Genomic DNA, 27,529 nt, shown 5'->3' with positions numbered 1-27,529 from the left:
AGTCTGCTCAAGGCTGGCCTTCGTTAGTACTTCATATCCCTGTTTGCCATTTTACCTGCACTCTGCCCTTTCATGTGGAAACTCTCCCTCATATGAGCTCAAAAGGCTCTTTCATTCACCTTTTCTTCGAAAGCCTGTAGGCTCTCTAATGCATGTGGGGGTATAGATTTGGATGAAATAGTATTCAAAATGTACACAATGTGTTGTGAAATATATTCATATTTTATTAATTCTACTCCAGGTGAACACATTTAACTGACTTGCAAGTCACATCACTATTAAGTTAGATGGACAATCCCATCACATAGGACTTCCGAGGTTTGGTACAGTAGTTTGTCTTGATGGCCTCATGTATACAGTCACTATAGTCGGTATCACACTTGCCACACTTACAGCTTATAGCTACAGGGTAGGAGAAATAGGGAGGAACATGACGTGGGCATCCTGGTATTTCTACAGTCTTGTACATGAAGTCTCTATATGTACAAACATCCTGGGACAGAGCATATTTGGGAAGAAACAGTTTGCCATTGATATCCTGATGAAAGAACAGAAAAGGGAGCATAATGTTAATTCACTTATATTCCTTTGACACAAATAAGACTGGGGAGGATTCCTTAGTCCCATTCCCCATTACCAAGTCAACATATCCACACTGAATCCTATAGAGACAAAAATCACACACACACACACACACACACACACACACACACACCCCTCTCTTTTATCCTTGATCATGGGAACAATATAAGGTTTAAATAAATTCTGGGAGTAAAACTATCACGAAATTATCTGTACCAATTGTGCTAAATAGATCGATATAATATTATAACCTGGGGACTCTACCTCTAAGGAGCCAATAACCATTAGATGTAGGAAATGAGGTTGTTATTTATCTCATTTCCTTTCTGGATAGAAATGGACTGAGTCTAGGTTTATCTAATTTCAGCCAAAAGAAGTGAGATGAACTACATACCCGTGTCATACAATATCCAGCACAGATGGTGGTGTTGATGGTTAGGCAATAAGCACACTCTTTCCTTTCGACATGCATCGTATACTCAGTTGGAAAACAAAAAGACATTACTTGCCCACATGCAAGGCCAAAAAGCATGGACATCAGGTAGATAGCAGTCATGCTAAATCAAAGATAAAATTAAAGAATCTCTTACATGTATCCTTTAGGACATTCAGAAGTGACATTTAGAAAGAGCTAAAATGTGTGCACGTGTGTGTGTGTGAATATTTGTATTTATTGAATGCCTACTTCATTCTAGTCCCGATATTAGGTGCTTTTATGTAGTTAACACTCTCAATAACCTTTCTTTATGCGTTTAGATGTGACTATGAGTCACATACCTCATAATGTAGGAACTCACATAGTGAAGGTCCTGCTTGCAAGTGTCACTTAGCAACACTGGGCAGTGTAAAGGAAAGCCTGAAACATCACAACAGAACAGTGGCAGAGACACATAATGTCAACTAAGTGTAAAACAATTCACTCAGGGAAACAGTCCGAATACCTGCCTCTAATTATAAGATGTCAGCTAAAAGCGAGGCCTCAGTAGGGGCTTTCTCAGAACTGTAGTTTTCTAAAAACTTTAGTTCATTGATTTAAAAGGCCAACAGACCAGTCATAATCAGAAAGCCTAAAGAAACTAAGAAAAAGTATAATCAAACTTCAGTACCATCTCAGCGCAAATCATCTTGCATATAATTCTATCCAATGTCTATCAAGGAAGACAAGATAAAGCTAGAGAATGTCCAGAATAAGTAACTAAAATCACCACTGGTGTTAAAAGGCTAGCCCAGAAATCTAGAAACCCTCCTTTTTTCAACTCTGAGGATATGCAAAAAATATAGGTTGACACAGAGAAAGACCATCAAGGACAGACCCACTGTTGGTTAGCCAGGAAAGTAGAATAAGTTTTGGCTGCATGGAAGACAACAGAGGGTCCATTGTGCCTCAGACAGAAGAAGAATATGTATATCAATAGAACCTGTCTAATGAAGAGTTTGTTCAATATCAACTCTGGTTATCATAATGAGCTGGATAAAGTTATGACTAATGGCAGATAAATTAGATAAATATATACTGAGCACTTAAACCAGGCAATGAGAAATACAAAATGGATAAACTATGGTCCTTGACTTCAAGGGCTGACAGTCTAACCAGAGGAGATAAGATTGAGCACTAATAAAAAAAAATATTGTTCTAAGTGCTCTGAAAGAGTCCAAATTATGACTCCGAGACACAAAATTATCAAAAATTTCTTCTGTATAAACAAGGAAGTGAAGTAATCCATTAAAAAGTTTTCCTGGTTAACTCCTTTAGATAAAATGTTGCATATTCAAGTATTCTTCAGAAAGTTTTGGTATTTCAATTAAAGAGCAAAAATATAAGAATTCCTTCCTCATGGAGTCTGGTTTTCTCAAGTGCTTTGCAAATGTAAGCTCCCTTTATGGTACAGAATTTGTTCTGTTATTTTAGAGCCACAGACCTAGAGGATCCTCTAAAAATGACATAAAATACTCAGCCATCATGATCGTATCATTCTTGCCTCTCTAGCCAGCCAACTACTGGGTTTTTGCATAAAAAATAACTCACATATTTTAGTTCTGTGATTCTACATAAAATAGATGTGTGGTGATCTAGTGGTGAGTTCTGGAGTCAAGGAATAGAATTCTATTTCAAGATCTCCCATGGATCTATGAGAAATTGACTAAAATATTTAATCTGTCTGGGCCTTATTTTCTCATCTGGAAAACATAGAGAGGCAAGTAAACCCAACCCTATTTTTTTTTATTGCGTTGTTTGTCACCATACAGTACATCATTAATTTTTGATGTAGTGTTCAATGATTCTTTATTTGCGTATAACACCCAGTGCTCATTACAACATGTGCCCTCCTTAATACCCATCACCAGGCTACCCCATCCCTCCTCACCCCCCTCAGCTCTGAAACCCTCAGATTGTTTCCCGGAGTCCATAGTCTCTCATTGTTCGTCTCCCCCTCTGACTCCCCGCCCCCTTCAGTTTTCCCTTCCTATTTTTAATTATAGGAGAAAACACTGTTTTAGAACTTTTACCCACTGTTATCATATTCATTATGGATACTATATTTTTTCAAAGTTCCTCTTATAAATGTAAAACTCTAAACTAACAAAAGGAAAAACTGAAAGGGCTGAATTACTAGCAATGGTAGCTGTATAATTTTGTGGATTTAAAAAAAGTAAGAATTATTCTTTCCCCTTTATTGCAAATAGTAAAACTTTACCTACAGAATCTTTCTGAGCCTCAATTTCCTCATCTATAAAAGGAAGGCTTAGAACCAGAAAATGATTGAGAAGGTCTTTTCAGCACAAATAGATTGTAATTCTATGTGATAAACTAGTGTCAGGTCCCTATTCTATATCAGTCAGTGATCTAGAATTCTGCTTCTAGATTTCATTACAATTATGTGTAACTGAGCAACTTAATATCTTTTTGCCTTCATTTTTCCATATGCCCCTTCCTAAAATCATAAAAAGAATAAAACAATATATGTGAAGCTCTTGGAATGATATGGAAGAAAGACTAGTAACTATATAACACTATATAAATCAGTATTAGTTAATACCTCCCTATATGATCTGCCATAATTTCTCCCTTATTGTCACCTGGATTCTAATCTCTGCAACTTAATTGCCTCTTTTAAAATCATGATAAATGACTTATTGAGCACCTAAGCTCAGAAGGCATGATACGATTTCAGGCCCTAAATAATGAGAGATGCCTTTTTCAGTGGCATGACCATCTGTCTACACTTTCAACATTTTACCTTGTTATATCTTCTTTCCTTTACCACTTACCCCACCTTACCCTCCCTCCCTCCCTCCCTCTTTTTGTTCTTACTACCTTCATTCTTAATAAACACATTGTTCTCTACTCTTCCAATTTTCTCTGCCAACTTTTTCTCTCCAATTTCCTTACTATGCTATGAAAAGAATCAATTGCCCACCCTACGAGCAATCCAGGAACTTCACTAAAACAATGTATTTTTCTAGAAACCAATATGTACTATAAGGCAGGGAATGTACATTGGACACTATCCAAAGTGAATTTACTGTAAGTTTCCCCAGAGGTATATGATCATCAAAGATAACCATTAGTAATTTATAGGATTTAATATACAGATTATTCAATTAATAAAAATGTTTAAATCAAAATAGAGAAAGCCATGAACATCAATTAGCCTTTATGAGGGAATTGACCAGTTATTCCTCTTACTTGAAGTCAATGAAATTTTTCTTATCCTTATATATGTAGTTTACCTACCTTTACCCACCACTGAACAATTTTGGAGCAATAATTAGAATTCTTAGAGGCTATAGAAGCAAATTATCACTTAGCATTTGCCATTTTTGAATATCAACTAAAATGGTGAAAATGAAAAAAAGAATTAGAATGAGAACATTTCATTTCACAAAGCCTCTCAGTGTAGACACCTACCTTACTTTGCATTGGGGAGCTGATCGTATAATGAGCCAGACTAAAAACTCTTGGTTCATTTTATACCCTTCAGGATAAATCCTCTCTGATCTCCTTGTTTATATAATTGCGTTTGAATTACTGCTTTCTTATCTGAAAAGACAGCTATTGAAAATTCATACTGAACCTCAAATAAAATGTGTTTAGACAAACAATTTCACAACATACTCCTCTGGAAACTCTGACATTATTACAGCATGAATTTTCCTCTCTCCTATTTCAAAATAAAATTACCCTTTTAAATACATCTTTTATTAATATTTATTAATACTAACAAAGGATATACACAGAAGGAGAAAAAATAAAAAACTCAAAACCATCTAAGTTAGTCTTGAGAATAAAGAATTTATTTCAGTCTTGAGTGCCCCAAATTTTGCCTAAATTCTCATTTACAGATATATAAAATTATTGCTTACCTACAAAACAAAGGCAACTTTTTAATGGAAATCCAGGGCAAATAGCATATGTGTTGCTGATTAAAACAAAAATAAATCCTTAATTAGTTCAGAATATTTTATTGTTTTATCTTAGGATTTGAAAAAATAATAAATACAATTTACATGTGTGTAAGAACAGTCATTTAAGTAAATGACCAAATCTGACAAGATGTCAAACTGATCTGAAATCAAATCCTGGCTCTGCCATCTACTATGACATTAGCATGCTTGAGCTTTATTTCCGTTTTGTCCCCTATTTAAAGGTAATATCAGTGTTTATGTAAAGCACTTAACACAGTGTCTGCCATATAATAAGTGCTTAATAAATGATAGCTAATTTAATAATTCAACACTTATTTATTTAATAACTATTTTGTCAGATTGCCTAGTATGTAGCAGGCAGTTATTATATATGTTTAATGCATAAATGGCTGAGGGAGTGCATGAATAAAAAATTATTGAATTTTTGAAAACAACATACACTTTTCTCTATCCCCATGGCTGTAACTCAATTTTACTTCTTTCAATCCATTTTCCTCTCTGTTCAAGGTAATATGCCAAAAGTTCAATGAGAATTTTCCATTGCCCTCAGAAAAAAAGTCCATTACAATGATACTTGTAATCTATTTCGCAAGATACCTTGCAATCTATTTTGTCTCTCTGGTTTTATCTGTCACCCTTCCCCCTATCTTCTCCCTCCTCCCTCCTCTTTCTATGTTCTTCAGTCAAACTAAAAGGAATTCCTCAAATTAGTCACTTTCTCTCTTGCCTCCAAGTCCTTTCATATGCCATTCTCTCTGTCTAGAACATCTGCCTGGTCCCCCACTCCATGCCTCATCCCACCTAATTCCTACTCATCCTTCATTAGTTAAGTGAGAAAGCAGACCTTCTGGAAAGCCCTCTCTTGATTCCCCAAGACCTTCCTCATGGTTAGTGGTTTTAAAAGAATTAGAGAAAATAATAAGACATCTGGCATATGGTAGATACTCAATAAATCATAGATACTATTCTTGATTATTGACAACTCCATTGATCTTCATTTATCCTAGTCTTTATCAAAGGTTAATGAAAAAAAAAATGAGTCTGGGTATAGGTGAGTCTCCCTGGTGGTGGGATGGAGAGATCAAGGCAGAATCTGGTATATTTACCAGGAATAGCCATTCCAGAGGTCTCCAAATCTCAGAAATATAAGTTACTATGTAATAAGAGAAAAACTCTGGGGCGCCTGGGTGGCTCAGTCGTTAAGCGTCTGCCTTCGGCTCAGGTCATGATCTCAGGGTCCTGGGATCGAGCCCCGCATCGGGCTCCCTGCTCAGCGGGAAGCCTGCATCTTCCTCTCCCACTCTCCCTGCTTGTGTTCCCTCTCTCACTGTGTCTCTCGCTGTTAAAAAATAAATAAAATCTTAAAAAAAAAAAGAAAAAAAAAACATTAAAAAAAAAAATAAGAGAAAAACTCTGAAAACAGGAAAAGTGGAAATGAAGATACCAAACTTAACCTGCTTCATGTGATTCCAAGCAAGATATTAAGACAGCAGTACAGTAACTGGGAACATTAGATGTTTGTTTCTAGCGGAAGTAGTACCTCTGTTGTATAAATTATTAATTCAGGAACTCAGTTTCTAGCACATTTACATACATATCCCTGAGAAATATATATATGTATAATAGAATTGATATATACTTTTACTATTACTTAAAAAACTATTAAAATATATCATATATTTGGGTAATTATTTTCTTTTCAAAGGGAATATCATGTATATGATCTCATACTCTTTTTTTTTTTAAGATTTTATTTATTTGAGAGAGAGAGAGCACGAGAGGGAAGAGGGTCAGAGGGAGAAGCAGACCCCCTTCTGAGCAGGGAGCCCAATGTGGGACTCCATCCTGGGACTCCAGGATCATTACCTGAGCCAAAGGCAGTCACTTAACCAACTGAGCCACCCAGGCGCCTGATATGATCTCATACTCTTAAAAGAATCCAGGCAGACTGAACTTTCACTTCTGGCCCAGATTTACTCTCTCACCTAAAATAACTGTAAGCAGGACAAAATATATGAAACAATGCTTTGCATACAGTGGACATTAGGCAACAACGACAAAAAGTGATCCCAGAGAGATAGGAAACAAACAAGAGAACTACAGCTTACTGCCTGGAGAAAGTTTCTGGCAGGTGGTACAGGGAGATGTACCATGCATGGCTGAGGCCAGCACTGTCCCCAAAATGAGGAGATGGACTTGGGAGTCCATGGAATCCGGGTCCTAGAATTCACAGAGAGGAATACTGGAGAGGAGAGAACTACACACAGAAATCTGGAGATCTGCAGAGGATGTCTTTCAGTATTCAGTTGTAAATGATAAACTCATGCATGTGATAAAATTAGATGAGGCTAGGAAAAGAAATATCTGGAAGGATTAAAGAGAATAGTCCTGGGACTCACACAGGGATAGGTATAGTGCTTGTACCCACCAGCAACAGTGGAAAATCTCCTAACTCATGGGAAATCAGGCAGTATACTCAGAAGAGTTTTGCTTCAGCGAGGTGAAAAATTAGCCCTAAACTAACTGCTGTTCTGACCCTGCCAAAAAAAGCTTACAAACAAGACCTAAAAGGATCAACTCTTTGCAAATAGCATAACTGTCAATGAACAAAGCCGAAGAATATTTATAGGAATGCAACAATATTTGGCACCCAAGAAGGTAGAATCTACAATATGTGGCATTTAATTAAAAAGTTAGTAGTCAGGCAAAGAAGCAAGAAAATACAATTCATAATGAAAAGGAAATTAGTCAATTGAAACTGATCCATAAATAGTACAGATAACAGAATTAGTAGACAAAGAACATCAAAACATGACACTACCAAAGGAATACAAAATTTTTCAGTAACTAATCCCAAAGAAATAGAAATCTGGGAGTTACCTGAAAAACAATCCAAAACAATTACTTTAAGGAAGCTCAGCAAGATTTGAGGGAATGTAGGCAATTCAATGAACTCATGAAAAAATGAGAAGTTCAACAAAGAGACAGAAATAATAAAAAATAACTAAACAGAAGTTCTGGAACTGAAGAATATGTAAATCATATTGAACTCTAGTATGTTAGTTAAAAGAGAACTGCTGAAAAAAATTTTGTTAATAGATACACAATATATAAATTGGGGCACCAAAAACATAAAATGGGGGAGGCAAGTAAATATGTAGAACTTTTTATGCAAATGAAGAAAAGTTGTCAGCTTAAAATAGACAATTACAAACATTAAATGTTTTACATAAATGCCATAATAATCACAAAGAAAAACCCATAATAGATATACAAATAATAAAGAGAAAAGAACCAAAGCATACCACTATAAAAAATCATCAATTCACAAAGAAAGATGACAAGAGAAGAAAAGGGGGCAAAAAAGAACTACAAAACAATCAGAAAATAACAAAATGGTGATAGTAAATGCTTACATATCAATAATCGCTTTAAATGTAAATGGTTTAAATTCTCCAATTAAAAGACTTAGAGGGACTGAATGGGGAAAAAAAAAAAGACCCAATGATATGCTGCCTATAAGAGACTCATTTAAGGACATTCATAGACTAAAAAATGAAGGGATGGAAAAAGACAGTCCATGCAAATGGAAACCAAAAGAGAGCAGGAGTAGCTATACTTGTGTCAGACAAAATGGACTTTAAGTAAAAAATTATAACAAGATGTGGAACATAAGGAATAGCATGGAGGACATTAGGAGAAGGAAGAGAAAAATGAAGCGGGGGTATTTGGAGGGGGAGACGAACCATGAGAGACTATGGACTCTGAGAAACAAACTGAAGGTTTTAGAGGGGAGGGGGGTGGAGGGATAGGTTAGCCCAGTGATGGGTATTAACAAGGGCATGTATTGCATGGAGCACTGGGTATTAGATGCAAACAATGAATCATGGAACACTACATCAAAAACTAATGATGTACTGTATGGTGACTAACATAACATAATAAAAAAAAACTATAACAAGAAACAAAGAAGGTCATTCTGTGATGATAAAGGGGTCAATCAAAAGGATATAACAATCGTGTGTGTGTAGCAGGAGCATAAAATGCAAAACTATGCATCTATTGAAAAGCACAATGGACAAGGATATTTAATGATATGGAAAATACTCTTCAGTAAGTTACTTGAAAAAAAAGAATAATAATAAATTCAGTAAATTTGCCAAATATAAAATTAACACACACAAGTCACTTGCATTTCTATACATTAATAATCAATTACCTGAAAGAAAAATTAAGAAAGCAATCTCATTTAAAATAGCAGCAAAAAATAATAAAATACTTAGGAATAAATTTAAACAAGGAGGAATAAGTTGAAACAAGGAGGTGAAAGACCTATACACTGAAAACTATAAGACACTGATGAAAGCAAATGAAGAAGTCACAAATTAATGGAAAGATACCCTGTTTTCATGGATTAGAAAAAGTAATAGTGTTAAAATGTCCATTTACCTAAATCATTCTACAAAGTCAATGCAATCTGTATCAAAATTCCAATGGCATTTTTCAAAGAAATAGAAATGATCCTAAAATTTGTATAGAACCACAAAAGACTGAATAGCTAAAGCAATTTTGAGAAAGAGAAACAAAGCTATAGGCATCACACATCCTGATTTAAAACTATATTATAAAAGATAAAGTAATCAAAACAGTATGATAGTAACATTAAAAAAAAATGTAAAAGAGTGGAACAGAACAGGGATCCCAGAAATAAACCCATATAAACATGGTCAACTAATCCTTGACAAGGAGGCAAGAACACACAATGGAAAAGGGTAGTCTCTTGAATAAATGATATTGAAAAAAAAAATAGGATAGCCATATGCAAAGAAATGAAACTGGATCCTATCTTATACTATTCAAAAAAATCAACTCAGAATGGATTACAATTTAAATGTAAGAGCTGAAACTAGAATTCCTAGAAGAAAACACAGGAAAAAGCTCTTTGATATGTGTCTTGGCTATGATCTTTTGGATCTGACTCTAAAAGCACAGGTAACAAAAGCTGAACTAAATAAGTAGAACTATATCAAATTTTAAAAACTTCTGCAAAGCAAATGAAACAGTCAATAAATTGAAAAGGTAACCTATAGAATGGGAGAAAATATTTGCAAACCAGATATCTGTTAAGGAGGTAATATCCAACATATATAAAAACTCATACAACTAAATAGCAAAAAAACAAATAATATAATTTAAAAATAGGCAAATGACCTGAATAGGCATTTTCCCAAAGATGGTATACAGATGGCCAATAGGTACATGAAAAGGTGCTCAATATCACTAATCATTCGGAAATGCAAATCTAAACTGTGAAATATCACTCCATACCTGTAAGACGAGCTATCATTTAAAAGACAAGAGATACAAAATGTTAGCAAGGATGAAGAAAAGAAAAGCCTTATATACTGTTGGTAGTAGTGTAAATTGGTGTAGCCACTATGGAAAACAGAATGGTAGTTTCTTAGAAAATTAAAAGTAGAACTAGCATATGATACATTAATCCTACTCCTGGATATATATCCAAAGGAAATGAAATCAGTATCTCAAAGAGATATCAGCACTCCCGTGTTCATGGAAGCATTATTCACAATAGCCAAGACATGAAAACAACCTAAGTGTTTGTCAACATATAATGGATAAAGGAGATGTGGTATATATGTATGCAGTAGAATATTATTCAGCCATAAAATAGAAGGAAATTCTGTCTTTTTTCAACAATATGGATGAACCTGGAAGACGGTATGCTAAGTGAAATAAGCCAGACAAAGACAAATACTGTATGGTATCACTTATATGCAGAATCTAAAAAGAAAGAAGAAGCAATTTCATAGAAACAGAGAATAAAATGGTGGTTGCCAGGAGCGGAGGATAGGGAGAAATGGAGATATGTAGGTCAAAGGGTATAAAGTTCCAATTATAGGAAGAATAATTTCTGAGGATCTACAGTACAGCATAATGGCTATAGCTAATAATACAGTATTGTATATACTTGAAAGTTGCTCAGAGCAGATGTTAAGCATTCTCAATATGTAAGAAAAAAGACTTAACTATGTTAGATTATGGATGTATTAATTATCTGGATCTTGGTAATTATTTCACAATGTATGTGTGCATGTGTGCATGTATAAAATCATGTTGTATAATTTTAATATATACAATTAGTTTGTCAATTATTCCTCAATAAATAAACTTGGGGAAAAGATATTATAACTAATTTCCATATGTTCAAGTAGAGGAAAGATTAAGCATATAGAGACAGGAGATATAAAAGGTCCAAACTGAACTTTTAAAGATGAAAACAACAATGGTTGTGATGAAAAATACATTTAAATGAGTTGACAGTAAAGGAGACATTGCCAAGAAAAAAAAAATTAGTAAAGTTAAAGACATAGCAAGTCAAACTACTCTAAATAAAATACACAGAGGAAAAAAGAATGAAAAAAATGAACAATAAATGATTCAGTTGTGGAACAACTTCAAGATCCCAAAAAATGTATGTAGTTGGACTCCTAAAGGCAAGGGATATAGAAAAAAAAAAAAAACTTGAAGATATAATGGCCAAAAAAGTTTATAAACACAATCAAATCTACAGATTCAAAAAGCCCAGTGAGCCTTAAACATAAGAAATGTGAAGAAAATCAAACCAAGACACATTATAATTAAATTGCTTAAAGCCAGGAAAAAAGAGAAAAATCTTAAAAGCATCCAGAGAAAGACACATAATGCAGAGTAGAGCAAAGATAATGATGACAGGAGATTTCTCACTGGAACAATCAAGTCAAACTAAAAGTAAACTACCAAAACTGAACCAGGAAGAAATAGAAAATCTGAACAGACCTATAACCACTAAGGAAATTGAAGCAGTCATCAAAAATCTCCCAAAAAACAAAAGCCCAGGGCCAGATGGCTTCCCAGGGGAATTCTACCAAACATTTAAAGAAGAATTAATACCTATTCTTCTGAAACTGTTCCAAAAAATAGAAATGGAAGGAAAACTTCCAAACTCATTTTATGAGGCCACCATTACCTTGATCCCCAAACCAGAAAAGACCCCATCAAAAAGGAGAATTATAGACCAATATCCTTGATGAACATGGATGCAAAAATTCTCACCAAAATACTAGCAAATAGGATCCAACAGTACATTAAAAGGATTATTCACCGGGGCGCCTGGGTGGCTCAGTCGTTGGGCGTCTGCCTTCGGCTCAGATCATGTTCCCGGGGTCCTGGGATCGAGCCCCGCATCGGGCTCCCTGCTCCGCGGGAGGCCTGCTTCTCCCTCTCCCACTCCCCCTGCTTGTGTTCCCTCTCTCGCTGTGTCTCTCTCTGTCGGGTAGGTGAATAAAATCTTTAAAAAAAAAAAAAAGGATTATTCACCATGACCAAGTGGGATTTATCCCTGGGCTGCAAGTTTGGTTCAACATCCGCAAATCAATCAATGTGATACAATACATTAATAAAAGAGAGAACAAGAACCATTTGATCCTCTCAATAGATGCAGAAAAAGCATTTGACAAAGTACAGCATCCTTTCTTGATCAAAACTCTTCAGAGTATAGGCATAGAGGGTACATACCTCAATATCATAAAAGCCATCTACGAAAAACCTACAGCGAATATCATTCTCAATGGGGAAAAACTGAGAGCTTTCCCCCTAAGGTCAGGAACGCGGCAGGGATGTCCACTATCACCACTGCTATTCAACATAGTATTAGAAGTCCTAGCCACAGCAATCGGACAACAAAAAGAAATCAAAGGCATCCAAATCGGCAAAGAAGAAGTCAAACTCTCACTCTTTGCAGATGATATGATACTTTATGTGGAAAACCCAAAAGACTCCACCCCAAAACTGCTAGAATTCATACAGGAATTCAGTAAAGTGGCAGGATATAAAATCAATGCACAGAAATCAGTGGCATTCCTATACACTAACAACAAGACAGAAGAAAGAGAAATTAAGGAGTCGATCCCATTTACAATTGCACCCAAAACCATAAGATACCTAGGAATAAATCTAACCAAAGAGGCAAAGGATCTGTACTCAGAAAACTATAAAATACTCATGAAAGAAATTGAGGAAGACACAAAGAAATGGAAAAACATTCCATGCTCATGGATTGGAAGAACAAATATTGTGAAGATGTCAATGCTACCTAAGCAATCTACACATTCAATGCAATCCCCATCAAAATACCATCCACTTTTTTCAAAGAAATGGAACAAATAATCCTAAAATTTGTATGGAACCAGAAAAGACCCCGAAATATCAGAGGAATGTTGAAAAAGAAAAGCAAAGCTGGCGGCATCACACTTCCGGACTTCAAGCTCTATTACAAAGCTGTAATCATCAAGACAGCATGGTACTGGCACAAAAACAGACACATAGATCAATGGAACAGAATAGAGAGCCAGAAATGGACCCTCAACTTTATGGTCAACTAATCTTCAACAAAGCAGGAAAGAATGTCCAATGGAAAAAGGACAGTCTCTTCAACAAATGGTGTTGGGAAAATTGGACAGCCACATACAGAAGAATGAAACTGGACCATTTCCTTACACCACACACAAAAATAGATTCCAAATGGTTGAAAGACCTCAATGTGAAACAGGAGTCCATCAAAATCCTAAAGGAGAACACAGGCAGCAACCTCTTCGACCTCAGCTGCAGCAACTTCTTCCTAGAAACATCGCCAAAGGCAAGGGAAGCAAGGGCAAAACTAAACTGTTGGGACTTCATCAAGATAAAAAGCTTTTGCACAGTGGAAGAAACAGTCAACAAAACCAAAAGACAACTGACAAAATGGGAGAAGATATTTGCAAATGACATATCAGATAAAAGGCTAGTATCCAAAATCTATAAAGAACTTCTTAAACTCAACACCCAAAGAACAAATGATCCAATCAAGAAATGGGCAGAAGACATGAACAAACATTTTTCCAAAGAAGACATCCAAACGGCCAACAGACACATGAAAAAGTGCTCAGCATCGCTTCGCATCAGGGAAATCCAAATGAAAATGGGGGGCAGAAATGGGAGGGGAACCCTCCTACACTGTTGGTGGGAATGCAAGCTGGTGCAGCCACTCTGGAAAACAGTATGGAGGTTCCTCAAAAAGTTGAAAATAGAGCTACCCTATGATCCAGCAATTGCACTACTGGGTATTTACCCCAAAGATACAAATGTAGGGATCTGAAGGGGTACATGCACCCCAATGTTTATAGCAGCAATGTCCACAATAGCCAAACTGTGGAAAGAGCCAAGATGTCCATCGACAGATGAATGGATAAAGAAGATGTGGTATAGGGCGCCTGGGTGGCTCAGTTGGTTAAGCAACTGCCTTCGGCTCAGGTCATGATCCTGGAGTCCTGGGATCGAGTCCCGCATCGGGCTCCCTGCTCAGCAGGGAGTGTGCTTCTCCCTCTGACCCTCCCCCCTCTCATGTGCTCTCTCTCTCTCATTCTCTCTCTCAAATAAATAAATAAAATCTTAAAAAAAAAAAAAAGATGTGGTATATATATACAATGGAATATTATGCAGCCATCAAAAGGAATGAAATCTTGCCATTTGCAATGATGTGGATGAAACTGGAGGGTATTATGCTGAGCGAAATAAGTCAAACAGAGAAAGACATGTATCATATGATCTCACTGATATGGGGAATTCTTAATCTCACGAAACAAACCGAGGGTTGCTGGAGTGGTGGGGGGTGGGAGGGATGGAGTGGCTGGGTGATAGACACTGGGGAGGGTATGTGCTATGGTGAGTGCTGTGAATTGTGTAAGACTGTTGAATCACAGACCTGTACCTCTGAAACAAATAATACGTTATATGTTAAAAAAAAAAAAAAAAAGGGAAGAAGATAGCAGGAGGGGAAGAATGAAGTGGGGGAAATCAGAGGGGGAGACGAACCATGAGAGACTATGGACTCTGAAAAACAAACTGAGGGTTCTAGAGGGGAGGGGGGCGGGGGGATGGGTTAACCTGGTGATGGATATTAAGGAGGGCATGTTCTGAGTGGAGCACTGGGTGTTATATGCAAACAATGAATCATGGAACACTACATCAAAAACTAATGATGTAATGTATGGTGATTAACATAACATAATAATAAAAAAAATAAAATACTGAAAGAAAAAAACTATCAACACAGAATTCTTAAGTCAGCAAAAATATCTTTCAAAAATGAAGGGAAAATACACACTTTCCCAGACATATACAATCACAACCTGAAAGAATTTATCACCAACAGATCTGCACCATAAGCAGAAGGGAATGAAGGCAGATGGAAACCTAGACAAAGGAATGAAGAGCACTGGAAATGGTAATTACATGCATAAGATATTTTTGTATCATTATTTACATTTCTTTAAAAGATAATTGAATGCTTAGGGAACAAATAATAATAATATAGGGGTCATAATATATGAAGAAGTAAATTATATGACAATAATAACACGATGGCCAAGAGGCAGAAATGGGAGTATTCTGTTATAATGTTCTTATACCCCATGTAAAATGATATAATATCACGTGAAGGTAGCCTAAGATTAAGTTAAAGATGAATGAAGACATAATACTTAAACTATTAACACAACAAAGAATTATAGGTAATAAGCCAACAAAGTAAATAAAATAGAATTATAAAACATGCTCAATCCAAAAGAAGTCATAAAAAGAAGGGAAAAGGTAACAACAACAACAAAACAGATGGGTGAAATAGAAAACAACAAGATGATAAATTTAAATCCAACCATATCAATAATTGCATTAATTTAAATAGTCTGTAGTAGGCAGAATCTCAGAGAGCCCCTAAGATTCCTGACTCCTATTATGTACACCCTGTATAATTCCCTCCCTTGATTATGGGTAGGCTCTTGGGTTTTTTTTTTGTTTTTTTTTTTTTTTATGTTAGTCGCCATACAGTACATCATTAGTTTTTGATGTAGTGATCCACAATTCATTATTTTCGTGTAACACCCAGTGCCCCATGCAGTACGTGCCCTCCTTAATACCCATCACCAGGCTAACCCATCCCCCCCCCTAAAACCCTCAGTTTGTTTCTCAGAGTCCATAGTCTCTCATGGTTCATCTCTCCCTCCCATTCCCCCCCTTCCTTTTTCCCTTCCTTCTTCTAAAGCCCTCCATGCTATTCCTTATGTTCCACAAATAAGTGAAACCATATGATAACTGATTTTCTCTGCTTGACTTATTTCACTTAGCATAATCTCCTCCAGTCCCATCCATGTTAATGTAAAAGTTGGGTATTCATCCTTTCTTTATCCATTCACCTGTTGAAGGGCATCTGGGCTCTTTCCACAGTTTGACTATTGCGGACATTGCTGCTATGAACATTGGGGTGCCTATGGCCCTTCTTTTCACTACATCTGTGTCTTTGGGGTAAATACCCAGGAGTGCAATTGCTGGGTCATAGGGTAGCTCTATTTTTAATTTTTTGAGGCACCTCCACACTGTTTTCCAAAGTGGCTGTACCAACTTGCATTCCCACCAACAGTGTAAGAGGGTTCCCATTTCTCTACAACCTCTCCAACATTTATTGTTTCTTGCCTTGTCAATTTTTGCCATTCTAACTGGTGTAAGGTGGTATCTCAATGTGGTTTTGATTTGAATTTCCCTGATGGCTAATGATGATGAACATTTTTTCATGTGTCTGTTAGCCATTTGTAAGTTTTCTTCAGAGAAGTGTCTTTTCATATTTTCTGCCCAGTTTTTGACTTGATTATTTGTTTTTGGGGTGTTGAGTTTGAGAAATTCTTTATAGATCTTGGATACCAGCCCTTAAAAAGCTTCTGCACAACAAAGGAAACAGTCAACAAAACAAAGAGGCAACCCACAGAATGAGAGAAGATATTTGCAAATATGGGTAGGCTCTTTTAAAAGAAGATCAGAAACAGAAAAAGAAAGATTCAAAGCTATAACAGATAACCTCCTCTTGGTCTTGAAGAAGCAAACTGCCATGTTGAGGAGAGGGCCAAATGGCAAGGAGCTGAGAGTAGCCTCAAGGAGCTGAGAGTAGCCCCTGATCATAAGCAAGAACTCATACAGCTGCTAGGAACTGAATTATACCAACAGTTTGAGGGAGCTTGGAAGCAGATCTTTCCATAATCAAGTCTCCAGATGATGATGCAGCCTACTGGCACCTTGATGTCAGCCTTGTGAAGCCCTGAGCAGGGAGCCCACGTAGGATGCACCAGACCAGTGATCCATGTAAACTATGAAATTATAAATTTATGCTGTTTTAAATGGCTGTTGTGGTAATTTCTCACTCAGCAAACTAACACATGTTATAAAAACCCAATTAAGGGCGCCTGGGTGGCTCAGTTGGCTAAGCCACTGCCTTCGGCTCAGGTCATGATCCTGGAGTCCTGGGATCGAGTCCCGCATCGGACTCCCTGCTCAGCAGGGAGTGTGCTTCTCCCTCTGACCCTCCCCCTTCTCATGCTCTCTCTCTCTCTCTCTCATTCTCTCTCTCAAATAAATAAATAAAATCTTAAAAAAAAAAAAACAATTAAAAGGCATAGACTGTCAGAGTGGAGGGGGAAAAAACCTACTCAATTATATGCCACCTATAACAAACCTACTTTAAACATGAATAAATAGGTTACAAGTTAAAAATATAAAATGATATACTATACTAGCATCAATATAGATGGAGTAAGAAAGCTGGAGTAACTATATTAATATAAAACAAACTAGATTTCAAAGAACATTACCAGGGTTAAAAAGTGTCATTTGAAAATTATAAAGAAGCCAATCCATCAAGAGGACATATAGTAACAAAGCTTCAAATTACATGAAACAATGATAGCACTTCAAAGAGAAATCTGCAAAACCATAACTATAAGTGGAAATTTCAATGCCCTTCTCTCAACTTTTGATAGATAAGGACAGAGAATTATTAAAGATAGAGAAAATTTAGGGGCATCTGGGGGGCTCAGTCATTAAGCGTCTGCATTTTGCTCAGGTCATGATCCCAGGGCCCTGGGATTGAGCCCTGCATTGAGAGGAACCTGCTTCTCCCTCTGCCTGCTGCTACCCCTACTTGTGCTCTCCCTCTCTCTGTCAAATAAATAAATAAATAAAATCTTAAAAAAAGAGAGAGAGATTTAAACAATATTATCCAACATATCCTAATTGATATTTGTAGAACATTCTATCCAAAAACAATATAATACACATTCTTATAAAAAGATTCAAGTCATACAAAGTATAATCTCTGACAAAAATGGAATTAAATTACAAATCAGTAATAAAAAGTTATCAGGAATAACCTCAAATATTTAGAAACTAAATAACACACTCTACATAACCCCTGGGTTGAAAAAAACATTTGAAGGGAAAATCAGAAAGTATTTTGAATAGAATGAAAATTAAAACACAACACATAAAAATTTGGGATATGCAACTAAAGCAGAACTTATAGGGAAATTTATACCACTGCATGCCTGGGAAGATAATGCGTTAGAAAAGATAATGGTCTCAAATCAATGACTTCAGCTTCCATCTTAAGAACCTAGAAGAGCAAAATAAGCCCAAAATAAGCAAAGGAAAGGAAATAAAGGTCAAAAAGAAAATGAATTAAATAAAAAACAAGAAAACAGTAGAAAAACATCAGTGAAACTAAAAGTTAATCCCTTGAGAAGATCAATAAGATCAATAATCCTCTAGCCATACTGATAAGGAAAAAGATAAACACATATTACTAGGATTAGAAATGAGAGAGGTGACATCACTACAGACTCTACAGGTATTAAAATAGTAAGTGGTGGGGGCTGCTGGCTGGCTCAGTCATAAGAGCATGCCACTCTTGATCTCAGGGTCATGAGTTTGAACCCCATACTGGATATAGAGATTACTTAAATAAAACTTAAAAAATAAAAATAAAAAATAAAACAATAAGAGTATTATGAAGAACTTTATGTCAAAAAAATCAACAATTCAAATAAAGTTGACAGATTCTGTGAAAGACACAAACTAATGCTAAAAAAAAAAAAAAGATTACTTGAATAGCCCTTTATCTATTAAATAAATTGAATTTGTAGTTAAAAACATTCCCAGAAATACTATTCCAGGCTCAAATGACTTCACTAGGGAAATTCCACCAAACTTTTAGAAAAGAAATACCACAAAATTTACACAAATCCAGAAAGTAACAGACAATGGAACATTTCTCAACTCATGTGATGAGAACTACGTTACCAGTTGTATACAAACTCATATTCTTCAAAAATGTGAAGAGAAGGAAGTACATCACAATACATTATATGAAGCCAACATTATCCTGATACCAAAGCTAGACAAAGACATTATAAGAAAAGAAAACCATAGACAATAACCTTCATGAAATTCTTCACAAAATTTTAGCAGATCAAATCAAATAATATATAAAAGGATAAAACATGACCAAATAGAATTTATTCTAGGAATGCAAGTTTAATTTGCATTCAATCAATGTAATTCACTATACTAACAGACTAAACCATAAAAACTATGCACTGTGGAAAACAATATGGAGGTTCCTCAAAAAATTAAAGATTCATATACCACATGATTCAGTTAATTCCATTACTATTTACCCAAAGGAAAAAAAAAACCCACTAATTTGAAAAGATATATGCACTCCTATCTTTATTGCAGCATTGTTTATAATAGCCAAGATATGGAAGCAACCCAAGTGTCCATTGATAGATAAATGGGTAAAGAAGATACAGTATATATGTACAATGGAATATTCAGCCATTAAAAAGAAAGAGATCTTGCATTTGCAACATGGATAGATCTTGAGGGTATTATGTTAAGTGAAATAAATCAGACAGAAAAAGACAAATACCATATAATCTCACTTACACATGGAGTATAAAAAATAAAAGAAATGAATAGACAAATAAAAAGCAGAAAAAGCCCCATAAATACAGAGAACAAACTGATGGTTGCCAGAGGGAAGGGGGTGCGAGGATGGGCAGAATGGGTGAAGGGGAGTTGGGAGATACAGGCTTCCAGTTACAGAATGAATAAGTCACAGGAATAAAATGTGCAACAGAAGGAATATAATCAATGGTATCATAATAGCATTGTATGGTGACAGATAGTAGCTATACTTGTGGTGAGGATAGCATACCTATAGACTTGTCAAATCACTTTGTATACCTGAAACTAATGTTCCATTTTATGTCAATAAATAAATGTTCATCATGAGTCTTAGGAGTATGCAAATTAAAACTTCAGTGATGTGCTACTGCACACTTCTTGGGATGTCTAAAATTTTAAAATTGACCATATCAAGTGTTAGCAAGGATGTGGAACAACTGAAATTCTCATACACTGCTGGTGGAAATATAAAATGGTATAATTTGTCAAATAGGCAATTTCTTTTTTTTTTTTTAAGATTTTATTTATTTGACAGAGAGAGAGAGACAGCCAGAGAGGGAGCACAAGCAGGGGGAGCAAGAGAGGGAGAAGCAGGGGGAGCAAGAGAGGGAGAAGCAGGCTTCCCGCAGAGCAGGGAGCCTGGCATAGGGCTCGAACCCAGGACCCTGGGATCATGACCTGAGCTGAAGGCAGACACTTAATGACTGAGCCACCCAGGCGCCCCAAATAGGCAATTTCTTAAAAAGTTAAACATACACCTATATTATGGCCCAGCCATCCCACTCTTAGCTACTTACCCAAGAGAAATCAAAGGACATGTTCCTACAAAGACTTATATACAAACATTCATAACATTTTTATTTGTAAAAGCCAAAAACTAGAAACAACCCTAATGTCCATCCAAAGGTGATAAAAAAAAATGATGATATATACATACAATGGAATATTTTCAATAAATAGGAATAAACTATTGATACAGTAATAACATGGATGAATCTCAAAATGTAATTGTTATGTGAAAAAGCCAGACCAAAAAAAAAGTATGTCTCACTATGATTCTGTTTATAGAAAATTCTAGACAATACAAATTAATCATAAGAGAAAAAGCAAATTAGTGAGTGCCTCATATGGGGAACGGGAAGGAAGAGCAGAAAAGAGAGGTTGCAAAGGGGTAGAGGAAACTTTTAGGGGGGATGAATATATTTATTATCTTGATTGTGATGTTATCTTGATTGTGACAGCATATACATATATCAAAACCCATCAAATTATGTACTTTAAATATAGGCAGTGTTATGATTTGAATTGTGTACCCCAAATTTCATATGTTGAAGTCCTAACCCCTAATATCTCTGAATGTGACCATATTTGGGAAACAGGGGCATTGCAGATGTAATTAGTTAAGATGCAATTCTGGAGTAGGGTAGTCTCCTTATCCAACTGATTGGTATCCTTATAAAAAGGGGAAATCTGGACACAGACACATGGACAGGGAGAATGCCAAATGAAGATTGGAATTATGCTGCCACAAGGCAAAGAACTATCAGAAGCTAGGACATAGACTTGGAACAGATCCTTTCCCAGCACCATCAGAGGGAGCCTGGCCCTACTAACATCTTATCTCAGACTTCTGGCCTCTAGAACTGTGAGACAATAAATTTCTGTTGTTTAAGCCACTCAGTTTGTGGTACTTTATTATGGCAGCCCATAGGGAGCAAATACATGCAGTTTATTGTATGTCAACTATTCCTCAACAAAGCCATTTTTAAAATCCAGTCTGTAGAAATGATCTGTGCCCACTTTTCTGGCTTCATGTCATACCACTCTCACACTCTACCCATTACTTACAATGTTCCTTTGAACATTCTAAACTTGTTCTTATAACAGGACTTTTTCATTTGCTATTGTTCCTTATGAAGAGCTCTTTCACCAGCTCTCCAAATAGCTTCCTCATCGGGTCAGCTTAAAAACTACTTCCTCAGAAAAGCCTTCCTTCACCAAGTCTACTATAGCACCTTGGCCCTGTCATTTATTTTTTAAGATTTTATTTATTTGAGAAAAAGAGAGGTCATGAGCAGGGGGAGGGGGAGGGACAGAGGGAGCAGGACAGATTTCCCTGCTGAGCGGGGAGCCTGACACCAGGCTCAATCCCAGGACTCCGAGCTGACCTGAGCCAAATTCAGATCCTCAACCAACTGAGCCATCCATGTGTGCCGACCCTGTCATTTTTTAATCCATTATCTCATACTTTCTTCATAGAACTCAAAACTTTGATGTTCTGTTATTGGTTAACATGTTTATTCTCTATTTCTCCCCTTCCAAGTAGGATGTAAGCACCCTAAATGGAGGGGATTATCTGTCTTGGTCATCACTGTATCCTTAGAATTCAAACCAGCCTATTACATATACTGGATGTTCAATTAATATTTATTGAATGCGTAAATAAATGGAAATAGATATGCTTTTCCCAGAGTTTATAATTAGAAACATAGAGATGTTATTAACTACTCTGATGTTCTGGATTTTCTTTTTTTTGCATTTTTTTTTCTTTTTTAAGTAGGCTCCATGCCCAACATGGGGCTTTAAATCACCACCCTGAGATCAAGAGTCACATGCTTTACCAGGTGAGCCAGCCAGGCGCCCCAACTGCTCTGATGTTCTATAGATAGTTACAGGCAAAGGCAGGCTAAAACTCAAGTTTCCTGATGTCCTTATATTGCATTAAAATTTTAACTCATTTTAAAAGGGAAAAAAAAAAGCCACCCACAATCTTCAATTAGCTAAACAGAGGAGCGACATTGGAATATGAATCTGGGACTTACTGATTTTCTAGCTTGCTCTACTTCCATAAAATTTTAAAAACCCTGTGCAACAGTTTTTTTTTAAAAAAAAAATAGTTTATCTATCTGAATTGAGAGGGTCACCTTAGACTAGTCTGCCATTTGAAGCAAAACCTGTTTATTAAACTCTTTCTAATGCTTTTTTTCTTAAACAGTAGAGATAAATGATAGCAAGTAGAGTTGGACCTAATGTGCATGTTGATCATTTCATTATCCTGAAGCTCCCAAGTGGAGAGACAAAATTGATTTAATATGTATAAAAATTATGTCAATTTGCTTCTCTCTTCTGGGAACATTTTAAAGCCCCTAAAATGCCAGATTTATATGAATTTACATAAGCTTTTTCCAACCATTTCAAAACATTTTTGAAATTAAGTTTATATATAAATGTTAATAGGAATTACTAGCATCTTCAGTAATAAAATTCATAGTGTTATAAAGTCAGATCAGTATCAAATTTTCTTTCCTGTATATAAAAACTTATCTCTTGATCCCTTAGTGTAATATCATTCACTCTATTTTTGTTACTTCATATAAACTCTTAGTAATTAGATAGTATTTCTCTGGCTGAATAATATAAGCAGTATTAACTGTACTCATAATAACATGTGTAGTCATTTCCTAGCAGCTAATCAACAATATTAATCAACAATTTAACACTAATTTTTGGTTATTAATCTCACCAAAAATTATTTCAACTTTTCTCATCTTTGTTTAGTACACCTTTTATTTTAAAAGAAGTTCACAGTATTTTATATGCAAAAATCAATAAAAGATTCTGTTAGCAAATTAGTCTGTGGTACCCAAGAAATAATAAATAGTGCAGTTAACTTCCTTCACTACATGCGTGTATAAAACAATTGAAGTGAGGGGTGCCTGGGTGGCTCAGTCGTTAAGCGTCTGCCTTCGGCTCAGGTCATGATCCCAAGGTCCTGGGATCGAGCCCCGCATTGGGCTCCCTGCTCGGTGGGAAGCCTGCTTCTCCCTCTCCCACTCCCCCTGCTTGTGTTCCCTGTCTTGCTGTGTCTCTCTCTGTCAAATGACTAAATAAAATCTTAAAAAAAAAAAAAAATTGAAGTGAGAGAAGCTAGACACAAAAGATCACATATGGTGCAACTCCATTTATTTGAAATATACAGAATAGGTAAATCCATAAAGACAGAAAGCACACTGGTAGTTACCAAGAGCTTCAGGGAGTGGGAACAGGGAATAACAGCAAATGGGTATTCTTTTGGGGTTATGAAAGTGATTTGAAACTAGATAAAGGTAGTGCTTGCACAACATTGTGAATGTATTAAATACCACAGAACTGTTCACATTAAAATGTTTAATTTTATTATGTAATTTTCACCTAACTTAAAAAAAAAAAAAGACAACTGACAGCTTGAAGCAAAAGTAACAATGTATTGTGGGATTTGTAACATGTTATAAAAAAGTAAATTATAGGGCCTCTGGGTTGCTCAGTCAGTTAAGCGTCTGCCTTGGCTCAGGTCATGATCCCAGGGTGCTGGAATCAAGCCCCGCATCGGGCTCCCTGCTCAGCGGGGAGTCTGCTTCTCCCTCTCTCTCTGCCACTTCCCCTGCTTGTGCTCTCTTTCTCCCTGTCAAATGAATAAATAAAATCTTTTTTTAAAAAAAGTAAATTACATGTCAAGAACAGAACAAAGGACAAGAATGGAAAATGGAAATGTATTTCCGTAAGATTCTTATACTATGTGTGAAGTGCTATAACATTATTTGAAGGTAAGCTATGATAAGTTGAAGATGTTGCAAATCTTAGAGCAATCACTAAAAATAAAAGTATAGCTAAAAAGCCAAGAGTGTCAAAAGATTGAGAAGACAGACTGGCAGAAAATATTGGCAAAAGACACATCAGGTAAAAGACTGTTATCTGAAATATACAAAGAACTCTTAAAACTCAACCCTGGAAAACTAACAATCTGATTTTAAACACAGACAAAAGATCTGAAGAGATACTGCAACCAAGAAGACACACAGATGGCAAATAAGCATATGAAAAGAGGCTTCACATCATATGTCATCAGGGAAATGCAAATTAAAATAGCAAAGAGATACCACTACTCACCTATTAGTATGGTCAAAATCCAGAACAATGACATTACTAAAAGAATTTGGAGCAACAGGAACTCTCATTCATTGCTGGTGGGAAGGCAAAATGCTGCAGCCACTTTGGAAGGCAGTTTGGCAGTTTCTCTCAAAATTAAACATACTCTTACCATATGATCCAGCAATCTCACTCTTCGGGGTTTACCCAAAAAAACTTGAAAACCATGTCCACACAAAAACCTATACACAGATGTTAATAGCAGCTTTATTCATAACTGTCAAAACTTGGAAGCCAACAAGATATCCTTCAAGGGGTGAAGGATAAACAAATTGTGGTATATCCAGACAAAGGAATATTATTCAGCAGTAGCTACAAAAATGCTACCAAGCCATGAAAAAATATGGAGGAACCCTAAATGCATATTACTAAGTGAAAAAAGGCAATCTGAAAAGGCTACATACTATATTATTCCAACTATATGACATTCTGGAATTCTGTAAAAGGCAAAACTACAGAGACATTAAAAATGTCATTATTCACACAACTCAATATAAAAAAACAAACCAATCAAAAAATGGGCCGAGAATCTGAAAAGACATTTCACCAAAGAAGACATACAGATGGCCAACAGACACATGAAAAGATGCTCAACTTCACTAATCATTAGAGAAATACAAATCAAAACCACAATGAGATATCACCTCATACCTGTCATACTGGCTATTATCAAAAAGACAAGAAATAACAAGTGTTAGGAAAGATGTAGAAAAAAGAGAACCTTCATGCATTGTTGGTGGGAATGCAAAATGATACAGCCACCACAGAAAACAGTACGGAGTTTCCTCAAAAAATTAAAGTAGAGGTTGGGGGAGCTAAGATGATGGCATGGTAGGAGGACCCTAGACTCATCTCATCCCCTGAAGTCAACTAGATAACTATCAAATCATTCTAAATACCCCAGAAATCAACCTGAAGACTGACAAAACTGCAGAACTAGAGGGAAAGAAGAGGCCATGAGGAAGGTAGGGAGTGCAAAGATGTGGTATGGGGGGAAAACTGACGTAGGTGCTGTGAAGGGGAGGAAGCCATGATCATGGAGAAGGGCGAGAGAGAGAGAGAGGAGAACACAAGGAAACTCACAAGGAGAATGTTTCCCCAAAGCCATTGGCTGGGAAAATGAGAGGGACTGATTTTTGTGAGTTCTTGCAACCAGGAGGGTTTAAAGACTGGTGTTTTAAAGGTCAGGGGGCTTGGCAGATGTGGAGCCCTGAGGGTGTTCCCCTGCTCCTAGAGAGAAGGCAGGCAAAAAAACCTGGGGGCAGACCACATGGAAACAGGATCTGAAGAACACCTGGAGCACACAGAGGGGAGATTATTCACTCTTCTTAGAGCACATCCCTGAGAGGTAACATTCACAGAGACACCTCTCTGAAGACAAAGGAGCTGGCTGGCACTATTTCTCTCCCCTGCCCCTCAGCATAAATGCAGAGCCACCTGTGGGAAGCAGCTCAGCCCCAACACTGACTGCCTAACCTGCTTACACCAAGTCCCATACCCCTGTGCTCTGGCACAACTGGCCTTCTCAGTCAAGCCTGCCTTAGTCCTAGGGTGACAAGATACTTCCCCAGAAGACCAGTGCAGGCCCCTTGTCCACACCACATCCCTAAAGCCTGGAGTTTTAAAACTCAGCAGGCTTGGCTGGGATAGAGCCTAGAGGGCACTGCCCTGCTCCTGGAAAGAAGGCAGGCAAACAAACCAGAGGCAAACAGTGATCGATCTGAAAAATGCCTGGGGCAAACCAGTGAGGAGATTATTTACTCTTCTCAGAGTGCTTCCCTAAGTAGCAGTGTGCATGGAGACTCCCCTTCAGAGACAAGGGGGCTGGCTGGCTCCATTTCCTTCCTGCACCCCTCAGTATAAATACAGAGCCAATTGCGGTAAATAGGGCAGCACTGACACTGGCTGTGTACCCTGCTTACACCAAGTCGCACACCCCTGCACCATGGCGGTACTGCCCTTCTCAGTCAAGTTTGCCTCAGTCCCAGCACGGTGGGCCCTTTCCCAGAAGATCACCAGAACCCCTGCCCACACCATGTCTCCCAACCAGAGAATTCAAGCACCAGGCCCTGGATACTATATGACCTCTTCTTCATAAAGCAATTACTCTTAGGAGCAGGAAACATAATGGGCTTTTCTAACACAGAGAAGAAGACAGAGACTTATAATGCCAAAATGGGAGAAATTCATCCAACATGAAAGAACAAGATAAAGTCTTAGCCAGAGATTTAAGCAAAACAGATATAAGTAACATGACTGGTGGAGAATTTAAAGCAATAGTCATAAGGATACTCAGTGGGCTTGAGAAAAGATTGGAAGGCTTCAGGGAGACCCTTACTGCAGAGATAGTTAAAAAACAGTCAGAAGGGGCACCTGGGTGGCTCAGTCATTAAGCGTCTGCCTTCGGCTCAGGTCATGATTCCAGGGTCCTGGGATCGAGCCCCACATCGGGCTCCCTGCTCAGCAGGAAGCCTGCTTCTCCCTCTCCCCTCCCCCTGCTTTTGTTCCCTCTCGCGCTGTGTCTCTCTCTGTCAAATAAATAAAATCTTTAAAAAATAATAAATAAATAATAAAAAAATAAATAACAGTCAGAAATGAAAAATACAATAACTGAGATTTAAAACAGACTTGATGCAATAAACACAAGGATGGAAGAAGCAGAGGAACA

General features: G+C 36.8%; 1 protein-coding gene across 1 annotated transcript; it reads right to left on the bottom strand.

Moving 5' to 3' along the window:
* Positions 1–203: 203 nt before the first annotated feature.
* Positions 204–27,012, bottom strand: TSHB (thyroid stimulating hormone subunit beta). The gene is made up of 4 exons (XM_021690229.1): positions 26,909–27,012; positions 4,493–4,624; positions 977–1,139; positions 204–538 (listed from the first exon to the last, which is right to left on the bottom strand). The coding sequence occupies exons 2-4, from the start codon at positions 4,549–4,551 to the stop codon at positions 284–286; spliced, it is 477 nt and encodes a 158-aa protein (XP_021545904.1). The 5' UTR covers positions 4,552–4,624; positions 26,909–27,012; the 3' UTR covers positions 204–283.
* Positions 27,013–27,529: the final 517 nt, after the last annotated feature.

The sequence above is a fragment of the Neomonachus schauinslandi genome, chromosome 4, assembly GCF_002201575.2.
Source record: "Neomonachus schauinslandi chromosome 4, ASM220157v2, whole genome shotgun sequence".
NCBI classification, from domain to species: domain Eukaryota; kingdom Metazoa; phylum Chordata; class Mammalia; order Carnivora; family Phocidae; genus Neomonachus; species Neomonachus schauinslandi.
This window is presented reverse-complemented; position numbering and strand designations above follow the sequence as displayed.

Coding starts and splice junctions, on each gene's coding strand:
- TSHB (XM_021690229.1), bottom strand. CDS start 4,551: ATGAACCAAGAGTTTTTAGTCTGGCTCATTATACGATCAGCTCCCCAA. Junction 1,140..4,492: donor GCTCCCCAATGCAAAGTAAG/GTAGGTGTCTAC, acceptor TCTTTGATTTAG/CATGACTGCTATCTACCTGA. Junction 539..976: donor CTGGATATTGTATGACACGG/GTATGTAGTTCA, acceptor TTCTTTCATCAG/GATATCAATGGCAAACTGTT.